The sequence below is a fragment of the Tamandua tetradactyla genome, chromosome 3 (genome assembly GCF_023851605.1).
Source record: "Tamandua tetradactyla isolate mTamTet1 chromosome 3, mTamTet1.pri, whole genome shotgun sequence".
Classification (NCBI taxonomy): domain Eukaryota; kingdom Metazoa; phylum Chordata; class Mammalia; order Pilosa; family Myrmecophagidae; genus Tamandua; species Tamandua tetradactyla.
In genome coordinates, this window is record NC_135329.1 from 142,759,055 (window position 1) to 142,784,907 (window position 25,853).

The 25,853-nt window shown below is 36.5% G+C and overlaps 1 protein-coding gene and 1 pseudogene across 2 annotated transcripts in view; one reads left to right on the top strand and one right to left on the bottom strand.

Moving 5' to 3' along the window:
* TLK1 (tousled like kinase 1) overlaps positions 1–18,041 on the bottom strand; it is a 168,524-nt gene extending 150,483 nt beyond the window's left edge. For both annotated transcript variants that reach the window (XM_077154115.1, XM_077154117.1), the window contains exon 1: positions 17,372–18,041. In XM_077154115.1, the coding sequence (XP_077010230.1) occupies positions 17,372–17,507 (136 nt within the window). In that variant the 5' untranslated portion in view covers positions 17,508–18,041. The remainder of the gene's footprint in view (positions 1–17,371) is intronic.
* LOC143677747 (isocitrate dehydrogenase [NAD] subunit alpha, mitochondrial pseudogene) lies at positions 9,812–11,290 on the top strand (annotated as a pseudogene).
* Positions 18,042–25,853: the final 7,812 nt, after the last annotated feature.

Below are 25,853 nucleotides of genomic sequence, written 5' to 3' on the forward strand. Positions count from 1 at the left end.
AATGAGAAAATCATCTTGACAAAAAGAGGGAAGAGAGAAATGAGACAAAATTAAAGTTTCAGTGGCTGAGAGATTTCAGAGTTAAGAGGCATTATATAGATATACCTTTTTAGTTTATGGTGTACTGGAGTGGCTGGAGGGAAACACCTGAAACTGTTGAGCTGTGTTCCAGTAGCCTTGATTCGTTTTTTTTTTTAGCCTTGATTCTTGAAGATGATTGTACAACAATATAGCTTTTACAACGTGACTGTGTGATTGAGAAAATCTTGTGTCTGATGCTCCTTTTATCCAGGGTATAGACAGACGAGTAAAAAAAAAAGTAAAGATAATAAATAATGGGGGAATAAAGGGTAAAAAATTGGGTAGACCAAAATACTGGTGGTCAATGAAAGAAAGGGGCAAGAGATATGGGATGTATGTGTTTTTTCTTTTTTTCTCTTCTATTTCTTTTTCTGGAGTGATGTAAATGTTCAAAAAATGATTATGGTAATGAATACAGAACTATGCGATGATATTGTGAGACACTGATTGTACACTATATATGGACTGTACATCTGTAAAGATTTCTCAAGAAAAAAAAATTTTTTAATTGCCTTCTTGCATAAGGTAAAGTTATTTGGGCTTGTCTGAGGTTGCATGAATGAAAACTAGAACCACAGTGTATTTACATTTGTCTTGATGGTTTACTTACAGGTACAAGTTTCCTCTTGTTCTGGGGACTCTGACAGCCTTTGATTATTTCATAAATTACCGCTGAAATCTGTATCATCTATTATAATTGCCTTATGTGACTATGATAGTAGAAGAAATGTAATGGTTGTTTACTAAGTTTCTTATACCCATTAAGAAGTGTCTATTGTTAAGAAAACTTTAAAAAAACATGATTAACCAATATGGTTTACATTTACCAGTCCATTATATGACATTTATAACCCATTTTTCTTTGCTGTACAAAAGTTCATGAAAGAAGAAAAAAATTAACTCTGTGCCTTTGCCAGGTATAACTGATACAATAATAATTTAACCTCTAATTTATTGTTAAAATAAGGGTCTCTCAGGGAGCTTATTTTCTATCCTAACACTTTCCTGTCAAAATTAATTATTGAAAGTTCAGTGGTTAAAATGCCTGTCCTTTATTCCCGGACCATGCACCTCGCTACTCCACCCCTGCCCCCCCAAAAAATATCTTAAAGTTGTACTGGGGACCTGTTTTGATTATTGACATCTGAATGCCCATTTACTTATTCACTCTTTTTATCTTGAAGAAAAAGTTGAGTCTCGTTACCCTTTTTAAAAAAAAATTTTTTAAAAAGGATTCTTAGTTTACTCCAAGGGAAAAGGAGGAAAACAATCAAGGATCTTTTCTCACCCTTTATCTCATTTCTGTCTTGGTAATGGGATGGACTAGAACAGGAAGAAGAATTAATATAACTTGTTCAAAACATAAGAAAAAGCAGAAGTTGCATTGTTTTGCTCAGTTTGAAAAAAACCACCTATTTAATTACCATAAAAAAATGCCTGCATGACCTATGAGGCTACGGAGTTTTTTCCTAGCAAGTGACTGCATTTTATTATGGGTACTAGAAAATATTTTGCCATCAATGTAAGGATTTTTTCCCTCTAGATCAGTCTAGCTTCTCATTGTATAGATCTGAAAAATATCCTGGCTGAACTGAATAAACTTCTCTATATCACTGTACTGTTAAAAAAGAAATTCAAATGGAATCGCAACAGTCCCTGAATAGTCAAAACAATCTTGAAAAAGCACAATAAACTTGGAGGGCTCATATTTCCTAATTTCAAAATTTATTACAAAGCTACAGTAAATTAAAATGGCATAAGGATAGACCATGAAATAAAATTCAGTCAGGAGATAAATCCCACATCCATGGTCAGTTGATATTCAACAAGGATGCCAAGACAGGGAAATGAAACTGGAAATCCAAATGCAAAAGAATGAATGTGGACCCTTAGATCTGATCATATACAAAAATTAACACAAAATGGATCAACAACCTAAATACAATAGTTAATGCAAGAAAACACAGGGAAACATCTTTAGGACCTTGTAGTAGGCAATAAATTTTTAGATTTTACACCAAAAGCACCAGCAATAAAAGAAAAAATAGATAAAATGGATGCCATCAAAATTAAAAACGATTGTGCAAAGGACATTATCAACAAAATGAAAAGACAATGTCCATAAAGGAGAAAATATCTGCAAACCATAAATCTGTGAAGGGTTAATTACACACAAAGAACTCTTATAACTCAACAACCAAAAGACAAATGACTGAATTAAAAAATGGGCCAAGGATTTGAACAGACATTTCTCTAACAATTATAGTCAAATGACCAGTAAGTATACGAGAACATTCTTAACATCATTAGCCATTAGAGAAATGAAAATCAAAATTACAATAAGATACCACCCCAGATCTACTAGGCTGGCTATTATTTAAAAACTGAAAGTAACAAGTGTTGGTGAGGATGCAGAGAAACAGGAACCCTCTCATACACTGTTGATGGAAATGTAAAATGGTGCAGCCACTATGGAAAACATTTTTGCAGTAACTCAGAAAGTTAAACATAGAATTTTCATATAACCCAGCAACTTCGCTCCTAGGTATATTCCTAGAAGAACTGAAAGCAGGGACTTAGATATTTGTACACTAATGTTCATAAAATCATATAAAGTAATAATTAGAACAATGTACTGTCCATAAAATTTATATAAAGTAATAATTATAAAATTATATTCTTGGATTTACAATATATAGCAATAAATGTAAGAAAAAAGGAGAGGAGAGAATGGAACTATATGGTAGAGACGTTTTATAAATAACCAGAATCAAGTTAGTATAAATGATAAATTAATGTATATAATGTAAGCCCTAGTACACTGATTTAAGAAAATGCAAAAAACATATAGATAGTCATTAAAGGAATCGAAATTTTAGCCAGAAAGTATTAGCTTAGTGCAACAGAAAGCAGTAAAGGAGGAACAGGACAAAAAAAGACATGAAAAATACAGAAAATAGAGAGCAAACGGCATACATAAATCCACCCCTATCAATAATAACACGAAATGTGAATGATTTAAACAATCCAATCAAGAGGCAAAGATTATCAGACTGGATTTAAAAAACAAAATCCAACTAAGTGTTGTCTACAGGAGATGCATCTGAAGACAACTACTGAAGCTAATCTTGCTCTATTATCTTTTCTATGTGAGCAATGTATTATTCCAAGCAGTGCTTGTGTGTTTGAATGTCTCCCTTAGCAACTGGGATACTGCAGTACTATGGTGCAGAATCTAGACTCCTACTCTTAGTGACCAGTAGTTTTCTGCCATGCTCTATTTGGTGGTTCTTCTCCCCTGATGTTATCCCAAAATCCTGTATGGATAAAACAAGTAGGCAGAAGATCAAGAAGTAAATAGAATGCTCAAACATTAGACACACTAACAAACATCTACATAATATATTCTTTGAAACCTTCTCCAGGAAAGGCCATATGCTAGTCCATAAAAAAGCATCAACAAATTTAAAAGGATTAAAGGCATACAAAGTATATTCTCTAACTACAATATAATTCAATTAGAAATTAGTAACAGAAGGAAATTCATAAATAAATGGAAATTAAGCAACATACTCCTAAATAACCATAAGTCAAAAGAAGAAATAAAAAAGATAATTAGAAATTATTTGAGATGAATAAATATAAAAACACAACATACCAAAACCTAATAATAGGGACACAGTGAAAACAGTGCTTAGAGGGAAACTTGTATCTGTAAATGCCCTTATTTTAAAAATATATTTAATATAGGAGAATATTTTTCATGAGTATTGGATAAGGAAAAGCTTTTGAGGAAAATAATCAGACCACAAAACAGAGGGAAATGTTTGTAATACAAAAAAATCAAGCATTCTTATCCAAAATACCTAAAGAAGTCTTGCAAATACATTTAAAGTAACAAAAGACAACCCAACAGAAAAATAAGCAAAAGATTTGAGCAGGTACATCACAAAAGATATCCAAAAGGCTATTAAACTTACGAAAAAACGTTAACTACCTTTAGTCATCAGAACAATGAGAATTCAAACCACAACAAGATACCCATCAGAATAGTTAAAATTCAAAAAATGACAATTTCAACTATTGGTGAAAGTTTATGGGAATGTAAATTGATACAGCCACTTTGGAAAACTGACCATCTCTACTAAAGAAAAACACATTCATACCCAATAAACCAGCAAATTTACTGTTAGGTATTTACTCAATAGCTAGTAACAATACACCAAGAGACAGGCATAAGAATGTTCATAACAGCATTATTAGTAATGGTTAACAAGTAGAAAACAATGCAAACATTGATTAGCAACAGAACATACAAATAAACTGCATTGTTGTATAGTATGGTAATACTATATTTATTATGTTTATTAAACTATATATTACATTCATATATACATATACATATTTTTTAAATAAATGAAACAAAAAAGGAGTGTACAAAAACTGTCATATGATTATACCGATGTTTTAAAAACTTGAGCACAAAAAAGGGAAAAACAATACTTTTTAAAAAAGCAAACAAACATTATCAAAGAAGAAAAACTGAAACATGCATGTCTCACGGGAGACAGGCTTCACAAAAACTCCTACAATCTTACCCCAGTGACATTTTATTCATCACCAAATAGGAAGTATCTAATAATTAATTAATAATACAAATTAATCTAACAATTAACACAAATTGTATTAATTGCAGATCATTAACTCACACAATGTATCACATTTAATAACACCAGCACTTATCAAGCAAAGCTTAAGAATTTAAACCTAGACCAAAGTTTGTCATTTCCTCCAGCTAAATTAATTTACAAGGGAAGACACAAATTCGTGGTATACCAATTCTTTATTACCTATACAAAAGAGGAGCAAATACTGCAAATCTTCCTCACCCCCCAAAAAAACCCAACTCACATTTGCCTAATTCATTTTGTACAACATAAGCACTTTTACTTGAACGTGGTCACGGCTTGTCCTCTCAGAATTCATAAAATTTCAGACTTAATAATGACACCATATTGGGAAGATTTAATTCAAGTTTCACAACTCACCACCTGGATCAGTTCTATACATCCTCCTGCTACAAATCCTAAAAACCCATTCAAATTCTCTGTCTCACATTAGATATGCTATATAACAATTTAACAGGAGATTTGGGGGGATGTGATAAAGTAATTAAAACTAAGTGTTTCAAAAAACACTTCTTAAATATGAATGAGTCAGACTGACCTTCAAGGCTCTTTTCCCTACCCATATTGAATACTAATAACAAAGATAAAGATCTGCCAGTAAACAACTCAATTTAGATCACAGCCTATTCCTCCAGGTTATAACGTCTTCACAATTAAATGAATTACTCCTAATCTGATAGTGGAAAATTCTTTGTTTAAATTCTAATTTTTTTTTTTGCTATGGCTGTGATAGGCTTATAAGTTTAAAATATTAAGATAAATGGCATTTCAATTTGGATTACAAATTGAAAATAAAGTTTTTTATTAATGTGTACCTCCAAGATTTTCCATGAAGGAACTAAACACTTGAAAAAATGAAAGGTGAGATTTGCACAGCTGGTACAGCTTTCTAAATTTTTTTTTAAATCTTATCACCACACAAGTATAAAACTCATGCAAAACTTTTAACAAAAATTTGTAGGTAAACTTAATAGCCAGTAAGCTAAAAACTTACTAGCAAGTGATCAATGAAAGGGAGGGGTAAGGGGTATGGTATGTACAATTATTTTTTTCTGTTTTCATTTTATTTCTTTTTATGTTTATCTTTTATTTCTTTTTCTGAATTGATGCAAATGTTCTAAGAAATGATCATGATGATGAATATGCAACTATGATGATATTGTGAATTACTGATTATATATGTAGAACTGAATATTATACATTAAGAATGCTTATGTTTCTTTGTTGTCATATTTTTTTAATTTAAAATTAATAAAAAAAACTTTTTTTTAAACTTACTAGCAAATTAAAACTTGTTAAGGAAAAACAAATAAGACATTGCTTGAAACCAAATTTCCGTAACTTAGGCAATATAACCTAGTAGCTAAGTACACAGGATTTGGTTAAAATTCCAGTTCTACCATTTACTACATTGGATCACCCTGAGCAAGTTAGTTACTTTACTTCTCTGTGCTTGAGACTCCTTCATTGGTAAATGGGAACAGAAATTGTATATACCCCACAAAATCATGAGATTAATTGAGTTAATATGTGTAAACTCTCTATATATTAGCTATTTATTATTACTGTTATCCTTATCACTCTCCAAGATGTTCCTAGGTCTGAAACATGCACATGCTAAAATATATCATCACTTGTTAAATTAACAGTCCTTCAACAAAACTTCTTTTGGTGCCAACTCTTTAGAGGATATCCTACTATGCACGAAAATAAGGAAATGAATAAAATACATTCTCTGAATTCAAGACCTTCCTGTCTAGTAGGCAATATAAATAAAACTATAATAAAAAGAAGCACGGGACAGTGCAAAGGTGGCTCAGTGGCAGAATTCTCACCTGCCATGCCGGAGAAAACCGGGTTCATTTTTCAGTGCCTGCCCATGCAAAAAAAAAAAAAAAAAGTAGCACGATGCAGGTGGTACAGAAAAAGGCAATCTATAAGAAACCAAGGAGAACAAGTACCTAACTCAGGGGTCCAAGCTGAGGTATATCCTAGAGATATTTCCTAAGATGTGACCATTTAGTTATTTCATTAAGAGCATCACATTGTTAATCATGTAAGTTACATAGTTTTTAATATGTTTTAGTATGCAGATCATTAAGAAACAATACTTACCATACTCATTAATAAAATTAAATGCTTTTGGTAATATTGAAGATGACTACATTTTCTTAACAAACCAAAAAATAACCTTGACACGGTCACTTTAATTCTGAGAAAAACACTTATCAATAAGACCTATAAACTTTCCCCTAATAAGCTGTATTAGGACTAACGTCACAGAATGACAATATTTTTGAGCTGAAAGAGACCTGAGAACCTCTACTCCTACCCCCTCATTTCACAGACGAAAAGAAACCACAGAGTAAAATGGAAAAACACTAACAGAGTAAGCTGGGAGCCTGAATTTTGGTTCCAACTACTCTCACCTGGGCAAATTATCTAAACTCCCTCATTTGTAAAATGAGAGGTCTGGACTAGATTACTTCCAAGGACCCTTTCAGTCTATAATTTTCATTTTATGAAATAAGAGCAGAGAGATAAGCAACTTGTCCAAACCCACACAGCTGATTTAATGGCAAAGCAGGGACTACAGTTGGACTTCAGTAATCATCGATGCACTTTCTCATCTATTCCATACGGCTTCTCATACCCCAATACTATTTTTCTAACTTATTCTTAGAAGTTATTAACAAGCACGAAGGATTTTATGAAACTAAATGACTTATCTTTATAGCTTTTCTATAGAAAATGTGTTTTAAATGCAAATGCAATAAATACATGAAACCTCAAGCTGGGTGTCACTTAGTATACTTGTTAAATTGACCTCAAGAAAGTTGTTTTATCTAACTTTTCTATCACCTAAAAATCCCACCTTCAATCCAACTCATAGAAGAGATGTCCATATAAATATACATAATATACTAACTGCTACAAGTATTCAAAGATATTACATATATCATATATAATTCTCTGAATGAGAACTAAAATTCTTTATTTTATTTAATGTCCTGGTTATATTTAATACATAGTTTTTAAATTCAAGAGATCAAGTTAAGTATTTTCCTTCATATTTCCTCTTTTCAGACTCTCTTAACTTTAAAAATATTGGAACAGCTTAAGCACATTTCTTCTGAAATCATATAAACAATTACAAATAAAAGACTATCTAGAATATGTTTAGTTTCTCTTTCAAAATTGGAAACTAGCTCCCCATAGTATTCCAAAATTCTGTACTTAAAAATAAAAATATACTACAACTCTACTAAACTGTACCATAAGCAGCATTTGATTCCCTAAAATGGCTTCAAATCTTATTATATTTCACAGGGAATTCAGCAAGATTGCAGGAAGACTGATCACATTGACTTCAGAAAATACAGGAAAATCCTCAGATAAAAAGCACAATGAAAATGCAACAATAGTTTCATACTACTGACTTAACAGACTATTCAAAACTGCGAATGGGTACATAAGTACATATTTAGGAATTTTCAAAAAATCACAGAATGTTTATGTGTGTTTTGTCTGTCTGTTTTTTGCATGAGCAGGCACCGGGAATCGAACCGGGGTCTCCACATGGCAGGCAAGAACTCTACCTGCTTAAGTTTTTAAGTTAAATGACAGCTTAAATCATGTAATCCAACTGCACCTAATATAAGTATCTACAGAATTTATCTTCACCTTTTCCTCAAAACAGCTCTGTAATCTACTTTAAATTCTTATAACTAAATAATTGAACAATGCAATTGTTTCCACTGTTGGACAAGTCGTTACTACAGAGTTCTTATATTCTTGATACCCCCCCCCCCCCCAAAAAAAAATTATACTGAACTCAATCTATGTTCTTTTAACTTTTGCCTGCTGGTCGACCTTCTAAAACAGCAGAATGAATCTCTTCTCTTTCTTACTTGTGTTTTTGAAGTACCAAAAGACAGCAATCAATTCTCCTCTCAAAACCTGCTGTTCTAGCTTGCTAGCTGCCAGAATGCAATAAACCAGAAACAGAATGGCTTTTTGAAAGGGGAATTTAATAAGTTGCTAGTTTACAGTTCTAAGCCTGAGAAAATGTCCCAATTAAAACAAGTCTATAGAAATGTCCAGTCAAAGGCATCCATCCAGGGAAAGACACCTTGGTTCAAGAAGGCTGATGAAGTTCAGGGTCTTTCTCTCAAGTGAGAAGGCACATGGTAAGCACAGTTAGGGTTTCTCTTACAGCTGAAAGGGCACATGGCGAACAGGGCATCATCTGCTAGCTTTCTCTCCTGGCTTCTGGTTTCATGAAGCTCCCGGGGAGGCATTTTTCTTCTTCATCTCCCAAGGCTGCTGGCTAGTGGGCTCTCTGCTTCTTGTGGCTATGTAGTTCTTCTCTGACTCTCTCTGAATCTCTTCCATTCTCCAAAATGTTTCCTCCTTTACAGGACTCCAGAAACTTATCAAGACCCACCCAAATCGGTGGAGACATGTCACCTAACCCAGCTTAACTACCACTCTTGATTAAATCACATCTCCAGGGAGATGATCTGATTAGTTTCAAACATACAGTATTGAATAGGGATTATTCTGCCTTTATGAAATGGGATTTAGATCAAAACATGGCTTTTCTAGGGGACATACATCCTTCCAAACCAGCACACCTGCCATCCCACTACCATGTCTTTTCTTGGGCTAAAACGTATGGTCTTCAAACTTCTCATGGGACCCACAGACACTTCATGACAGTACACAAACTCAAACTATTCAAATAATATTAAGACATTATTTGCTTTCTTCACTATGTTGACATTTGTACTGATGATGCCAAGGGTGGGCATATGATACTAGTAGCCTTTACATTTTTCCCTACCAATGGCTCACCTTTCAAAAACAACAAAACAAAAAAATGCCTGTTTTACTTAAGAATGTCCTTGGTGAAACACTAAATTATTAATCTTATAAAATCTTGACCCTTGAGTATGTCTTAATATGATAATATATTGTATGGGAAGTACACATTTCACACTTCTGTACATTATATCAAAATATGATAGTTATCGGCGGTCCCGGCGGTCACCATGGTGAGGAGCGCGCACGATGGCCAGCCCCGCGTGGATCTCCAAGGTCTCTCAGCTGCTGGGGGCCTTACACAACTCAAAACAGGTGACCAGAGGTTTTACTAGTGGTGCTCGGACGGTAACTTTAATTCCAGGAGATGGTATTGGTCCAGAAATCTCAGCTGCAGTTATGAAGATTTTTGATGCTGCCAAAGCGCCAATTCAGTGGGAGGAGAGGAACGTCTCTGCCATTCAGGGACCGGGAAGAAAATGGATGATCCCTCCAGAAGCCAAAGAGTCCATGGACAAGAACAAGATGGGCTTGAAAGGCCCTCTTAAGACCCCAATAGCTGCTGGCCACCCGTCTATGAATTTATTGCTGCATAAAACATTTGACCTTTATGCAAACGTCCATGTGTCTCAATCGAAGGCTATAAAACTCCTTACACTGATGTAAATATTGTCACCATTCGAGAGAACACAGAAGGAGAATATAGTGGAATCGAGCATGTGATCGTCAATGGGGTTGTGCAGAGCATCAAGCTCATCACGGAGGAGACGAGCAAGCGCATCGCTGAGTTCGCCTTTCAGTACGCCCGGAATAACCAGCGGAGCAACGTCACGGCGGTCCACAAGGCCAACATCATGCGAATGTCAGATGGGCTTTTTCTGCAAAAATGCAGGGAAGTTGCAGAAAACTGTAAAGATATTAAGTTTAATGAGATGTACCTTGATGCAGTATGTTTAAATATGGTACAAGATCCAACCCAATTTGATGTTCTTGTTATGCCAAATTTATATGGTGACATCCTTAGTGACCTATGTGCAGGACTGATTGGAGGTCTTGGTGTGACACCAAGTGGCAACATTGGAGCCAAAGGCGTCGCAATCTTCGAGTCGGTGCACGGAACTGCCCCGGACATCGCGGGCAAGGACATGGCCAATCCCACGGCCCTCCTGCTGAGTGCGGTGATGATGCTGCGCCACATGGGCCTTGTCGACCAAGCTGCGAAGATTGAGGCTGCCTGTTTCGCTACAATTAAGGATGGAAAGAGCTTAACAAAAGATTTGGGAGGCCATGCAAAATGCTCAGACTTCACAGAGGAAATCTGTTGCCGAGTGAAAGATTTAGATTAACGCTTCTACAGACGGCGTTCATATCAGTCACTCCAAATGGACACTCCATAAACCTATATTTAGAATACCTACTGTATGTATGTATTTGGTTTGCTTGTTTCTTGACAGAGTCAATTTTTAGATCTGGCCTTTTCTTAACAAAATCTGTGCAAAGGATGCAGGTGATGTCCCTAGGCCTGCTTTCAAGGAACTTTTTCCAAGTGCTTATTTTATTTATTAAATGTCTATCTGAGAAACATTTTTGGTAAGTTTTAAGTAGACTGTATCATTTGTCATTGTTAACCATTTTACACTTTGGTTAAAACAGTTTTTCCTCAGCTGTAAATATCAAGAAACAGAATTAATAAGAAAACATCTAATTTTTTTTAAGAAAAATTCTTTTCCTTGCTTATGAAAAACATAATGGAAATAAAACAGAATACTGACATAATAGCACAAAGTGATAGTCTTAAAAAACTAAATGGGCGCAAGAGATTTCCTGGCACAGCTCCCATAAAAAAAATAAATATACTATTTTTCTCAGTGATATGAAAAATAAAGACAGATTAATCTTTACATGAATTACTGAGTATGAATAAAGACCTCAGATCCAAGAAAAAAAAAATATGATAGTTATCAAAGAAATGTCAATATTGCAGGGTGTTGAAAATAGATGGTAATTCATATTTTAAAACTTTAACTTACATATGAGACTAAAGCAAAAAATGTTTATTTGGTACAAAATTTATATTTTGACTAGTGCATTTCCTTATATAACTTTATGTGGACAGTTTAACTGAACACCATAAGTACATGGAACCTTGAGTAGGGCATGAGATTTTGTAGGTTTGTCCAGAGCAATGCCCAAATAAATCCCAGAGTGATTTGAACAGTGAATAAAAAAGTATTTGCAAACCCCTGGGGGAATGGTGAGAAAAGGGGAAAATTTAACTTCCCCACGTGGAGAATTCCTGATATTATCACAAGCAGTGGGAACAATCAAAGCAATAGGCTGAGTCCTCAATCTTGGGAGTTGTTCATATGAAACTTATTTCTGCAAAGGATAGGCTAAGCCTATTTAAAATTAGCCCTAAGACTCACCCCCCAGAGAACCTCTTTTGTTGCTCAGATGTGGCCTCTCTCTCTCACCCAACACAACAAGCAAACTCACTGCCCTCCCTCTCTCTACATGGAACATGACTCCCCGGGGTGTAAAACTTCATGACAATATATGGGACAGAAATCCTAGAATGAGCTGGGACTCAGTATCAAGGGATTCAGAAAATCTTCTAGACCAAAAGGGGGAAGAGAGAAATGAGACAAAATAAAGTGTCAACGGCTGAGAAATCTCAGAGTCGAGAGTTTATCCTGGAAGTTATTCTTACGCATTATACAGATATCACCCTTTTAGTTCAGGTATATTGAAGAGGCTAGAGGGAAGTGCCTGAAATGTAGAGCTGTGTTCCAGTAGCCATGTTTCTTGAAGATGACTATATAATGACACAGCTTTCGCAATGTTGACTGTGTGAATGTGAAAACCTTGTGTCTGACACTCCTTTTATCTATGGTATGGACAGATGAGTAAAACATATGGATTAAAAATAAATAATAAGGGGAACAAATGTTAAAATAAATTTAGTAGCTTGAAATGCTAGTGATCAATGAAAGGGAGTGGTAAGGGGGCATAGAAAAAAAATAGGGGAAACAAAGGCTAAAATATATTGGGTAGATGCAAATACTAGCAGTCAATGAGAGGGAGGGATAAGAGGTATGGGGTATGTATGAGTTTTTTTTCTTTTTATTTCTGTTTCTGAATTGATGCAAATGTTCTAAGAAATGATCATGGTGATGAATATACAACTATGTGATGATATTGTGAGTAACTGATTATATACCAATAATGGAATGATCATATGGTAATAACATTCATGTTCGTGTGTTGTATAAAAAAAATTTTTTTTTTAAATATGATTGTTACAGAGTAAAAAGCACTTGTATGACTGAACTGCAAGCTCAATTAGACACTTTTTTTTATGAAACATCATTTTTACCTGGAAGAACTGACAAATTAGTTATTGAGTCTTAGGTTTACAGCAGACGTTTTCTCTAAAGTTAACAAAGTCAGTCTATAGCTTCAAGGAAAATGACTGACAGCATTTATTGCTAATGATAAAACTGGGCTTTCAAGCAAAAACTGAAATTTTGGAAAATTTGTACTTGTCACTCTGAGCTTGTTGGCATTCCAAAACTTAAGGACTTTCCTGATAGGACAGACAGCAATATCTTTCTGATGGGATGTATAAAAAGGTAACTTTATTTAATATTACATAATAAATTACATGAACATTTTAAAGATCTGCATAATCAGTGAACCAAGTCTCCAAATGAGCAACGCATGATGTTTACAAGATCCATTTGAAGTGCAAGATAGACTAGTGGATTTTACCATAAGAATATCAAAATTGCTCACTGATACAGTTTCAGATTTCATATTGCTTACAAGTAACCTGTAAAAAAATTGCCATTTATCAAATTTTGGTGAAGTATCAAACAACAGCCACAATTCCTGAAAAGGATATAACATACTTCTTCTTCTTCTAACTACATGTATGAAACTTGATTTACTTCACATATTTCAATCAAAACAACCTATTACAACAGGTTGTTTTGATTAGAAGCAAAAAGCAGCTGTCTTCTAAGAAGCCAGAAATTAAAGTGATTTGCAAAAATGTAAAACAATGCCACTTATCTCATTAAATTATGCTTTAGAGTATATTTTTCATAACATTGTATTTGTTAACATGTAATGGTTTATTAACTTTCAATTATTTAGTAAATATTTTTGATATTCTCATTTAATTTTTAATACAGTAAATATTAATATACATAACCCCCAAAGACAAAATCTCTTTGAGAGTCTTGATAACTTTTAAGACAGTAAAGGGGTCCTGAGACCAAAAAAGACTAAAGCATAGCCTATGTACCATGGGCAAACTTCTCTAACCATCCTAGGGTTTCTCTGTTTTCTTTCACCTGTAATACATAAATATGCCTCTTTAAAGATGGCACCTGCTACACATCTATTCATGAGCCAAAATCCTTAAAAATTTAAACTTGTCCTCCCTTCCAATCAGTGATTTCAAGAACTTAAAGGCCTGCAGGGCCACATGATACACCTTAATTTTTAACATCTCCTTAAGGTATTAATCATCCACAGTAAATACTTCAATTCTCTAAAGGATGCAGTCTTTAAGCAAGAAAACAGAGAGGGTACGAGTTTAATAATAGATACCATCTTTTTAACCAAACTACTTTCACTGTTTACATAAGAGTAAAGCAAATTATTCAGAACTGTGGGACAAATTAGGAAAGAAAATGCAACAGGTCTTATATAATCAATCATTTCATCCTTAGCAATAATTCAAAACTACCCATGTACTGATATACAAAAACCTACCTACTATCTAGTCAATATGACACCAGGTTCCCAGGTCACAACAAAGCAAAAATGCCCTTTATTTGAAAATTTACTTAATTTCTTAACTCTCCACTCTTTTAATCACAGGATCATTAGAAGACAAAATAGACAGAGATTACTGATTGAAAAGATCCGAGAGGAAATCTAGAGCTATGCTGTTGAGCAATTGAGACCTACAAGACTGATAAAGGAAAAGCTTTGTCTCTACTATATTTGTCATATAAATTTCTAAATTTGAATAAATTCCTAAATCTTATACTATTTAAAGCTGTATTTTATTTGTAATCAAGTAAAACTATATAAACATGATAATGGGAATAATGTGAGAAAGGGACTTTTAAGAAAGCCAAAATGCGAGACATTAAAGATAAGATTATAATCTTGGATTTTGAGTTTCAAATATGTCAAAACTTCAAAGAAGCTAGTAACTCTTAGACTTACTTATGGTACATCTTTTAAAATAACACATTTTCTTTAAACATACAGAAAGAGCACACATTTATAAAGTTGTTTGCTTAAAAGGAATTCACATACATCTTTATATACATATATGTGTATCTCTAAATTTTTCAATTGCATATATAAATTACTCATGGAAGTTCCATCAATATTAATGGTTCTCACCAGCACTCGAGAGAAGTCAAAAGCTCTCTTAAAAGGTATCAATTTATATAATATACTGATATGTATATCTGGAAAATGTGCTCAACACATGTTAAAAAGTAAACTGGCTTCCATTCAATAAAAAAAAAGGTCTCCATCTTGATACTTGGGGCCTCAGATATATAATTACTGTTAAAATTAGTGAAAGCTGAGAATACAGCTACAACCTTCAAGATGAATATGTAATCCTAGAAAGGGTTAACAGTTTGTAACTTACATGCTGGTTGCTCAAAGTGAAATATCCCAGTGTGGCCATAAAGGTAGATAGTGTAAAATATTACTTTCATAAAAGCATGTCCTATTATTTCATGAATTATCAGAGACTTACAATTTTCAGTTACATATTAATCTATTGTAACTTAAACTGCTGGAAAAAATCTGAATATTTGAAAATTCAAGCTAAACTGTTCCAAACCCTGGAAACTTTCAAACATCAGAAAAATGCGGAACAGTACAGCTGAGAAATGCTTTAACGGGAGTTGAAATAACCTCAGAAATTAACCAGCTAGATTTTGTGGCCCCAAAATCACTAATAGTGATCACAGATGCCAACAGTTGAACAATTCAACTATGTCTTTGGTATCTTGTACAGGGCCTAGCTCATGGTAATGCTGAATAATATTTGAGAAATTAATTAATTATAAAAAGGTATAATCTTAAAAAAAAAATGTTCTCAACACACACCACCATTAAGTATCTTAATGAAACTACAAACAAAAGTAAAAGCATGCTAAAAACCCTAGTGGCTGTATTTGCAAAAGACATTTTTAAACATGCGCTTACAAATTTTTAAGTGTAAAAAAAAAAAATTTATCGATTTTTTTAATATTAAATTTGGGCCAGTTGATAAATAAACTTTTATGTACTAAATATGAGCCAGGTGATAAAAGAACTTTTATTTTCTAATAATTACAACTCAGCATTGGGAGTGAGATGAAAGAAGAAAATGTCTGTCAATGTATTCAGCATGTTTAATGGATGCCATAAATCAAACCTTTCCATGAATTTTCTAGAGCAAATTCATGCCAATCTTTGAGCCTATTGTCACATTCACACATGCTCACAGGAACAAAATGACAAAGAATGCTATGCCTGAACGAACTGGATTCAGGGCACAAAACACTTGATTAACAATTGTCAAAGCTCTGAATGGTAAATATTTACAGATATTTTCAAAATAAATTGAACCTGCCAATTCCCACATGAATCAAAACTCCCCATTTCTTTAAAGAATTCACAGACTGATTTCCAGATGTTTTTTTAAAAAAAACGTGGCTACACTCTCCTTGCGTGAGAGAACTGGGAGTGAACAACCCGTTTACCAATTGCTGATGAGTACCGCTAAATATTTCCGGACAAAAGGACGTTAAATTCGATTCCATGCACATTATGCGTGGAAAAGTGTGTTCTCCCAAATTTAGTTTTATGTTGTAACCTTAAAGTTAAATACATCAAGTTGAAATTTCAGCGAAATGCACTCCGGTGTCTTACTAGCTGTGTAACTGCTACATCTGGTGGCAGCATACTTAGATGCAAGAAACCAGAAAACTTACAAAACAATTGTAAACGACCTGCTGCGTGTTTGCAGTGACCTTTACGCAAATATTTCCCACAAAATTCAGCCCTGTCAAGAGAACAGTAGCCTACTTGCAATAGAGAGATAATGCACAACCACGCATGAGGTGATGGCGGAGAGAAAGTTGCAACCATCTGGAAGGGTGGTATAAAAAGCCTGCCCACGAGTCAGTCTGTCGCTTAAATTGCTATACTGGGTCACGCAGGGGATCAAACTCTGCCGAGATCTAAATTTTCAGCGTCTCTCCCAAAGGGAAGAGACCCCTGCAAGCGAGGTGCAATCAGGTCCCGGACAGCAGAGCTCGCAGAGCGGGGACCGCCTCTGTGGGAGGAGTAGGAGGGAGAAGGGGAGGGGGCTCGAGAATGAATGCTCCAACGGGAGGGAAAACCCACCAGAGACAGGAGGCCAGGAGGTTAAGGGTACTAGCAAATGGGGCAGAAAGGGACTCACGTCCGGCAATAGACTTCCCACCCAGGCAGGAAAGACTCTTAGGAACCCAAGGCCGGTCTGTGCGCCTGGCCCCGTCCCCAACAGCCCGCACCCCCTCGCCCGACTCCTCCGCCACCCGCAAACCACCTCCCAGAGCCTGTGCACTATCTCCCTGGAACCCCGTAGCCTTGCGTCCAACTCGCCGCCATCCCCCACCCCGGGGTCGTAGGGAGGAGACCCTGGGGGCGCGGAAGGCACGGCGCGGGAGCAGAGGCCCACGAGCAAGTGCGGGGACAGCGGCGCTTACCTTCCCTGGGCCTCCCGGATGGCGGCGTGTGATTCAGCAGGGACCTGGCCGCCGCCGAGCCCGGGGTTGGAGACGTGGAGAGCTGGGACCAAGATGGCGGCCCCTCCAAACTTCCACTGCTACTTTGGACACTCATCAAGCTACTTTCTGGGAACCCGACTCCCCCCCTGCGACGGCAACGGCGGCAACAGCACCGGCACCCGCCTCCGTCATGGCGGGGGCCGCTCTGAGGGCGAGCGAGAGCGAGGGCAGGGAGGGGAGAGTCAAGGAGATGGGGGGGGAACCGAGAAGGGAGAAGGTGGGGAGGGAAGAGGTGAGGGGAGGAGAGGGGACGGGGAGGGGGTAAAAAGGGGGGAAGAGAGCAAACGGGCGGGCGCGTCGGGGAAGAGGCGGAGGGAAGGAACGCGGGGGCGTCGAGGGGGCGCCCGCCGGGACCAGGATAGGGGCTGAAGCGCGGGCAGCGCCGACTGAGGAGACTTCCGCGGGCGGAACCTGCCGGCACCTCTGCAGTGCGTCGGCCTCCGGCGTCGCCCGGGTGGCGGCGGGCGGTGGGTGGTGGCTGAGGCGACGGCGGTGGAGTAACCTCTGCATCAGTTACAAGCGGCGGCGGCAGCGGCGGCGTCACGCGCCGCCTGTGCAAACACTATCGCGAGGCTCCTGCGCCTCCGGTAGCGGCGGCGGCGGCCGCGGGAGCAGGCATGGGGGAGGGACCTGCTGGGGGCGGGGGTATGGGGAGGGAGCGAGCGCGCGAGGGAGGAGATGCGGCCGATGGGGCGCCCCTGGCGCGCCCATAGATCCCAGCGCGGCGCTGGGGCCGCGGGTCGGCTGACTAGCGTACGCGGGGGCAGCCTCTGCGCGCCGCGCCCCGTACGCGCCCCCGCCGCGCCACTCAGGCTCTGCTCTGGCTCCACAGCCACCTGACTCCCCCGCTCTCCCGCGGAAGCGCGCTCGGCTCCCGACCCACACCCAGCCTGGGGAGAAATACTTCCCCTGTTCTCGCTCGGCTGTCGCTTCTCGGCAGTTCGATGTGATCGCTTCTCAAAATGGAACTGAAAAGTTGAGAGTTGCTTCTTTCTTGTCCCTCTGTACTGGGCAAAAAACCTGCGTGCGTCTCCCCGTCTGCAGAATGGGAGTAATTACCGAACAAAAGAGCTAAGAAAAGTGGGGAGAAGGTGTTGGGCAATAACATTTTCCGAATATTTTCTGGAAAAAAAATCTTTAATGAAGGAATTGAAAATTACTATCGCCTTAGTAGACCACATGTGTAGTATTTGTAGACTACAATGAGTAGCATAGCAGTTCTTTGTTTTAAAACAGTAAGTGGAAACTAAATAAAATTTTAACACTGAATTCACATATTTAGGAAAATTAGTGTTCATTTTGTAAACGCGAGTATAGTTTCTAGAAGGTTCCAGTTTCTTTCCCGTGCTGCCGCCGAGTCCTGACTACAAAATCTCAGAACAAATTACAGCATTGGCTAAAGTTCATAATACAGTGTAGCTTTGGGTATCTTGTACATAAAGAAGCAGTATTAATATAGTTCAAGAAAAGTACAAGCTTATTGCTCTCTTTTAAAAGCCAAATTGAATAGAACACTAAAAAGATTATGAAATAGTTGTACAGGCATGAGGAAATGGCATGATTACCAGCGACAAAAATGTCATTTCTATTTTTTATTTTTATGACTTTGCATTTTTCATAGGAATGTTTTGTTCAGATAAACTATCATACTAGAATAGAACCTTGGTTGTTATCCCCAGAAGTAGCTCTAGTTTTCTTAAGCTTCAGATTCTTCAGTGAGTTTTTAGTTTTGTTCTGCTTTTCAATCTTGAGGTAGAGCTCACAAATTAAACAGCTTTATTAAGGTAGAATTGACATACAAAAAATTGCACAGACTTAAAAGGGTACAATTTGGTAAGTACTGACATGTACACCTGTGAAACCAGCGCTGCATTCAAAATAATATATCCATCACCTCCTAAAGTTTTCTCTACCCCTTTGTGGTTCCTCCTCCACTCCACCCACAGGCCCTTGTGGTTCCTCCTCCATTCCACCCACAGGCCCAGGTAAGCACAGATCTGCTTTCTGTCACTAGATTAGTTTGCATATTCTAGAATTTTAGGTAAATGGTATCATACAGTGTGTACTCTTCTGTCTGGTTTCCTTCACGGTATAATTACTTTGAGATTCGTCCACCTGATTATGTTTATCAATAATTCATTCCTTTTATTGCAGAGTAATACTCCATTGTTGAATATACTACACTCTTCATGGACATTTGCATTGTTTCCACCTTTTGGCTATCACAAGGAACGCTGCCATGAATATTCAGGTACAAGTTTTTGTGTGGATGCAGACATTCCTTTTTCTAGGATACATACCAAGGAGTTTAGTGTTGTATTTTTATATCAAAGTACATGCACAATAAAGGCAAATAAAGTTTCTATAACAACATGTAGGTAAATTTGTGCTCTTCGGTATTTTTATATTCATAATCAGCACAGTGTAGTGAAAAAAACATAGGACAGGAAGGAAGTTAAGACACTTAGGTATCAATCTCCACAGATAACAATCCTTCTTGATCCAGTTTCCTCATCTATGAAAAAAGTTAGGGTCACTGGGTAATCTCTAAAACATACCAATTCTAATTCTAGGACTATACAGTGCTCAACCCTCTCAGGAGTAGTAAACAAAGTCCAACCAAAGAGATTTGGTGGCAGGTTATCTTCCTATCCCTTTCCAGAGCTCCAAGTTACCTTTATACCCATCCCGGTTACCTTTTATGCAGACTGGCTCCTTTTATTTTAAATAAAAACCAGAAGATCACAGTATATACATCATCAAATTCCTAGAGATATATTTTTATTGTGAGTGCTAACTAGGACAGACGATTAAATGATTAATTCCCACATTCTTGTCCCTTACTATTAAGATAGCCAACACTGATGTATAAAGAGGTTTTTGCAAGCAATTGGGAGCTAATTAAATAAACTGGTTTAGTCAGAAAATGGAATGCTATACCATGATTTAAAATCATGTTTTCAAAGAATACTGAAGGAGATAAAATTTTCACACTGTATTAAGTGGAAAAGTGGTATGATACCAATCTATTTTATGAATATGCATTAAAAATGACTGGAAAAATGCACCCCAAAAAGCTAAGGATGGCTAGCCTTGGGTTGTGAGATTACATAATTATCTTCTCCTTTATGCTTTTCCAAATTGTGTACAATGAATCATGTGTTGCTTTTTATATTCAGAAAAAGTTCTTGAAATACTTGCTAAGTAATTTTTAAGTAATTTAAGCATAAAACAGGCCTCTGAACATAAATTGTACAAATACATAATTTTATAAAAATAATTATGTCAACTAAATGATAGCTTTTAAATGTAAATAAAGGTTCCTGCACACCTTGCACCTTAGCTAATACATAGGCATTCAAAAAATGTTTGATAAATGGGATGGTTAACGCAATAGAAAAAGATATCTAGGAACAGATATGGAAATGTAAAGAAAGTCCAGATTTAAGCATACCTACCACTCCTGGGGAAGGAGAAATCTCAAGAGCTATGGAAACAGGGCTTGGTCAGGTTTTTTGGCGAGCTTCTTTGGAGAAATATTTCCAGAGGAAAGCCTATCACATGAACATAGGGGTAAACTAAGCAAGTAAAAGGAGAATACACTAAATCTACTTAGAAAGAACAGCAAAGAAATGGAGTACAGTTGTTTCTGTGGACTGAGCACTTTATGAGGGCAGGGACTCAAGCCCTAGTATAGTGCCTGGTTCTGTCAGTGTTTGTGGAATGAATGAAAAATGAGATCAATAAGCTAGGATACTGTTGAGGGAACCATGAAGAAGAGGTCACCAAAGGTTTCCTGATGAAAGGTCATAGGCAAAAGGGAGAGGTCTGAGCCCTAATCTATATACAACTACATTTATTAGGCTCTTTTCTATTTACATACTATAGTAAAATATTTATAAAATGTTAAAATATTATAAATAAAATAAAATGTATTTGATACCATTTAACTTTGAGTTCTTCTAAATTTGAGAAATAATTCATGCTTTAAGCCACCGAAGCCCCTGTCCCCCAAACTAAAAAAAATAAACGTGGAGATTGGATGAGATATTCTTGCTAAATACACCAATATAGTGGGGTGCTGGAGGTGGCTCATGCCGGCAATGAGAGAAGATTGTATACATTTCTTCCCAACTCCATGTCACATTAGTAACTTGCAATCAGTCATGCTGAGAGTATTTCTGCCTCTAAAATCAGCAAAAGCTTCCAATAATGGCTTTTCCATCCCACCAGAGTCGATTATGAAGTATTCACCAGCATACCACTGCTGTAGCACATCTATCATTGATTATATAGTTGTCTGTTGTCTATCCCTCTTCCCCCAGGCTAAAATCCTAGGGATAGCAAGGACCCTTGTACATAATATTTACTATTGCATTCCCCATCTAGCACCTGCTTAGCAAATAGTTGGTGTTGAATACATATTTGTCGCATCTATCAATCACTCCTCAAGTTCATTTATAAGCTCTTGAGCCACCTGAGCTAACCTGGTGATAAACATCTGGCTTGGCCACTCTAGCAAAGGAAAAGAGGGACAAATGCCCTCACACTCTTCCTTCATTGGTCAGTGTTTGTGGCTTAGGAAAGTTCACTGACCTTTTTAGGGTTGCCAGGTAAAATATAAATTTTGCATGACACATATACTAAAAGTTATTTGTTATTCTGAAATTCAATTTTAACTTAGAATTTTATATATATTATATATATATATATATACATTTATTGTGTGTGTGTGTGTGTGTGCTAAATCTGGTAGCCCTAGCAGCCCTTTGAGCTAAGCGAAAAAATACTTAATGAAGTATTAACTAGTAAAGTTGAAAATACCATGACCTGGCAATTCCATTCTAAAGAATACACCCTAGGGAGAACACATCAAGAGATTAAAATAAGAATATCCACAGCTCTATTGTTTGTAATAGCCCAAAACTGGTAACCACCCACATATCCATCAACAAGAGAATGGATAAACTAGAATTATTTATATTCACACAAGGGAAAACTGTACAACAACAAAAAGTCTCATAAACATAATGCCGATCAAAAAGGATAAATTACAAAAGAATGAATTCAGTTTTACTCCATTTATTAAAAGAATTTTAAAACATTTCAAATTAAATATTATACTGTCCAAGAATACAGATATGGTAAAACTGGAAAGAAAAGAAAGCGGATGAGAGGTCAAAGTCAGACTGGTTACCTGTCAGGGCAAATAGAGTCAATAATGGAGGACTCTCAGGGCCTTCAAAAGCATTATTAAATGTGCTATTTAATTTGGTTGATAAGTCTGGAGGTGTTTGCTTTATTCCTTTTCTTTAAACTACACATATATTTTAGGCTGTCTTAATTTGCCAGGGCTATAACAAAATACGTCTAACTGGTTAGCTTAAACAACAGGAATTTATTGTCTTACAGTTTTGGAAGCAAGAAGTCCAAAATCAAGGTATCGCCAGGCCATCTTTCTCCTGGAGTCTTTAGCATTCTGCTGATGATTTGTCAGCAATCTTTGGCAAGAAGATGCTGACATCTGAAGCAAGATGATGCTGAAATCACATGGAGATTTCTCTCTTCTCTGGCTTCTCCTCTACTTTCTACTGATATGTCCAATTTTCCTCTGTTTATAAAAACCCCAGCAGTAATGGATTAAGGTCTACCTTAATTCAATTAGGCCTCATCCAAATAGGATCTTCACATGTCCTAGTTACAAATGAGTTCACATCACAGGACTGGGGGGTAGCATTTGAATGTGTCTTTATGGGAAACATGATTCAATATATAACATACGTATGCTCATATGAAATATGTATGAAATGTATGAAATATTACATTAACATTTTTAAGGAAATGAGGAGTGCTGGGCCTACCTGTCAAAGTTAACTGAGATGCCAACACTGTCTTGTCCATCTAGATTCACATCCTGATTTTGATTTTCTTTTTTGTCCAAATATGTACACACAGATCTGTTATCTCAAGATGCCTGCCCTAGTATCTCAACATACCACCTCAATAGTCTTTTTTGATTCAATGCTTAGAAAAATGGCGACCTTACCCTGAATTATGAAGAATTCTCTTTTCATTGAGTTTGTTCTACATGTACTATCCAATTTGCAAAACCCAAATGCTTGAAAGTTTTAGTTTACAAATCTCTGTTGCGATATTACAGGGTTTTGTGGATAATAGGCTAGATTACACCTCCTCTGTTCTAACAATGGAAATGGATTCTTTCAGGCATGTTAACCAAGGCTTGGTAAAAAGCCTTGGTTAGGACAAAAAAGCAGGCCTTGGCCCATACATAACAAAATTGATTGGAATTACTAGATTCTCAAAAAGAATCCAGTTCACATAGGTTAAAAAAATAGTAAACAGGGCAGGCAGTGGAGGCTTAGTGGCAGAGTTTTCGTCCACCATGCTGGAGACCCAGGTTCACTTCCTGGTGCCTGTCCATGTAAAAAAAAAAAAAGTAACCAACTTCAAAACAATATTCCCTCCCCCAAAATGCACTAGAAGCTGTCCTCCACAAACATGAGTATTACAAAATGTTTACAAAAACAAAGTACAACCCACAAAGAATGCTCATATAGCAGATTTATAATCACCTACGTATCAGTTAACAAGACAGGCTATGTAGGAAAGTAAGTAAAGATATATATAACACCAATTATAATCTAGTATTCATTCATCCTCAGTCTTGCTGTTTCAATAGACATATAAATTCATCACGTTAGTGGTAAGAACAAAGATCCCCCCAAAGTCACCCTGGACTTTGTCTCTGCAGCACAAATTGTTTTGTAGACAAAGAAATTGATGTTTCTTTTCATTAAAAAAAAAATAGCAAACATCCTTAATTTGTGACTATCTTTCTAACTCCACAGTTTGGCGAATTTTAAAGTTATTTAATGCTTTCTCAGCAAATAAAAAATAAATGCTGTCTTTCTTAGATATATGAAAAAATAAGAAAAGACATAATTACCTCATACATATTTAGAAACTTTGAAACAATACAAGAATGTCAAATATTGGTGAGAATTTCTCCCTCCTTCCCTTCCCCTCCCCCAAAAAATCAGTCAAAACATCACCAGGAAGCAGGAGGGGGCTTCTGAGATGTAAGTACTCTTTTGATCCTTGATCAAGGTGCTGGTGAGAAGTATGTGTTCAGTTTTTGAAAATTCATTGAACTGCACACTTTGCAATAAAAAGTTAGAAAAATAGTTCTAGAAAAAGATAATGACATGATTCTAAGTATTTAAACACACACACACAGAAACAAATTTATTTTTGTTATTTCATGAGAAAATGCAAAGAAGTACTAAAAAAAGAAAAACATTAATATGAGGGGACATGAATGGTGGTTTCTTATGGGAAGAAGAGAAGAAAATATTTTAAAAACAATAAACGTACAATGAAATTTCTAAACTGCCACTATTAGAAAGCCCTCAAGTAAACATTTATCCACTAAACTATTGTTCATGTTGAGTACTTGGTAAAGAAAGTTGTTTGGGAATGGTTTATAGCCTTTGTGTTCATTTGTTTTAGAAACAGTTATGGACTAATAAACATTTGTTTCAGGAAATACTTGTTGAGCACCTAACTTGGGTAAAGCAGTTTACCAGGTGCTGTAGGAGGACAGAGATGAGTCACACGTAGAGCTTAGACTTGATGAGGAAAAAATAGTCAGACAAACGCCTAAGACCCAGAGTTGAAAATGAGCAAGATCCAAAAGTGAAGTATAGATAAACAGATGGGAGAATTTACAGCAAGAGAGATCATACCCGAAGCTTCCCAATTGAGGAACAATTTTAGCTAAGCCTTGCAGTGCATCACAGGGACCTAAATTATTATTTCCCTTTTCAAGATTCAACACTTCTGAATTTACCCATGAGAGAGTCTGAACCCTTTCCATACACCGTCCTAACACTATTTTCCACTATATATCTTCAGTTTCATAGAGTCTTGAGCTCGTAATTTAATCTTTGCTCTTTCTATTCTCTTTTTTCCTTGTTTAGGGGCTTCAGCCCACTTTCAAATCCCTTCTGGAACTGCATCTTTTAATTTACCATGGCCTTCTCCTTAGTCTATGGACCAAAGATGGGATGGGGGAGAAAGCGTAGGCAGGAAACTTAAAAACAAAAAAGTAATTTTCCTTGGTGAAACTAAGTCACCCTCTACTTAAAATGCAGAAGAGAAATTTACTAAGTCAAATAAAGCACTCATTTTATTGGTAATCAACAAAAAAAGCATTTCAGGGACATTGTCTTGCAGATTCAACACAATTCAATGAATCATAAAATTATGAATCAATTAATCATGAAAAAAACTCACGATCTGGGAGACAGAGGTTGGAAAGAGTTAGTGGAGACGTTAAAAACAGGCTTTAAGCTATAGATAAAGCTAATATAAACATTAA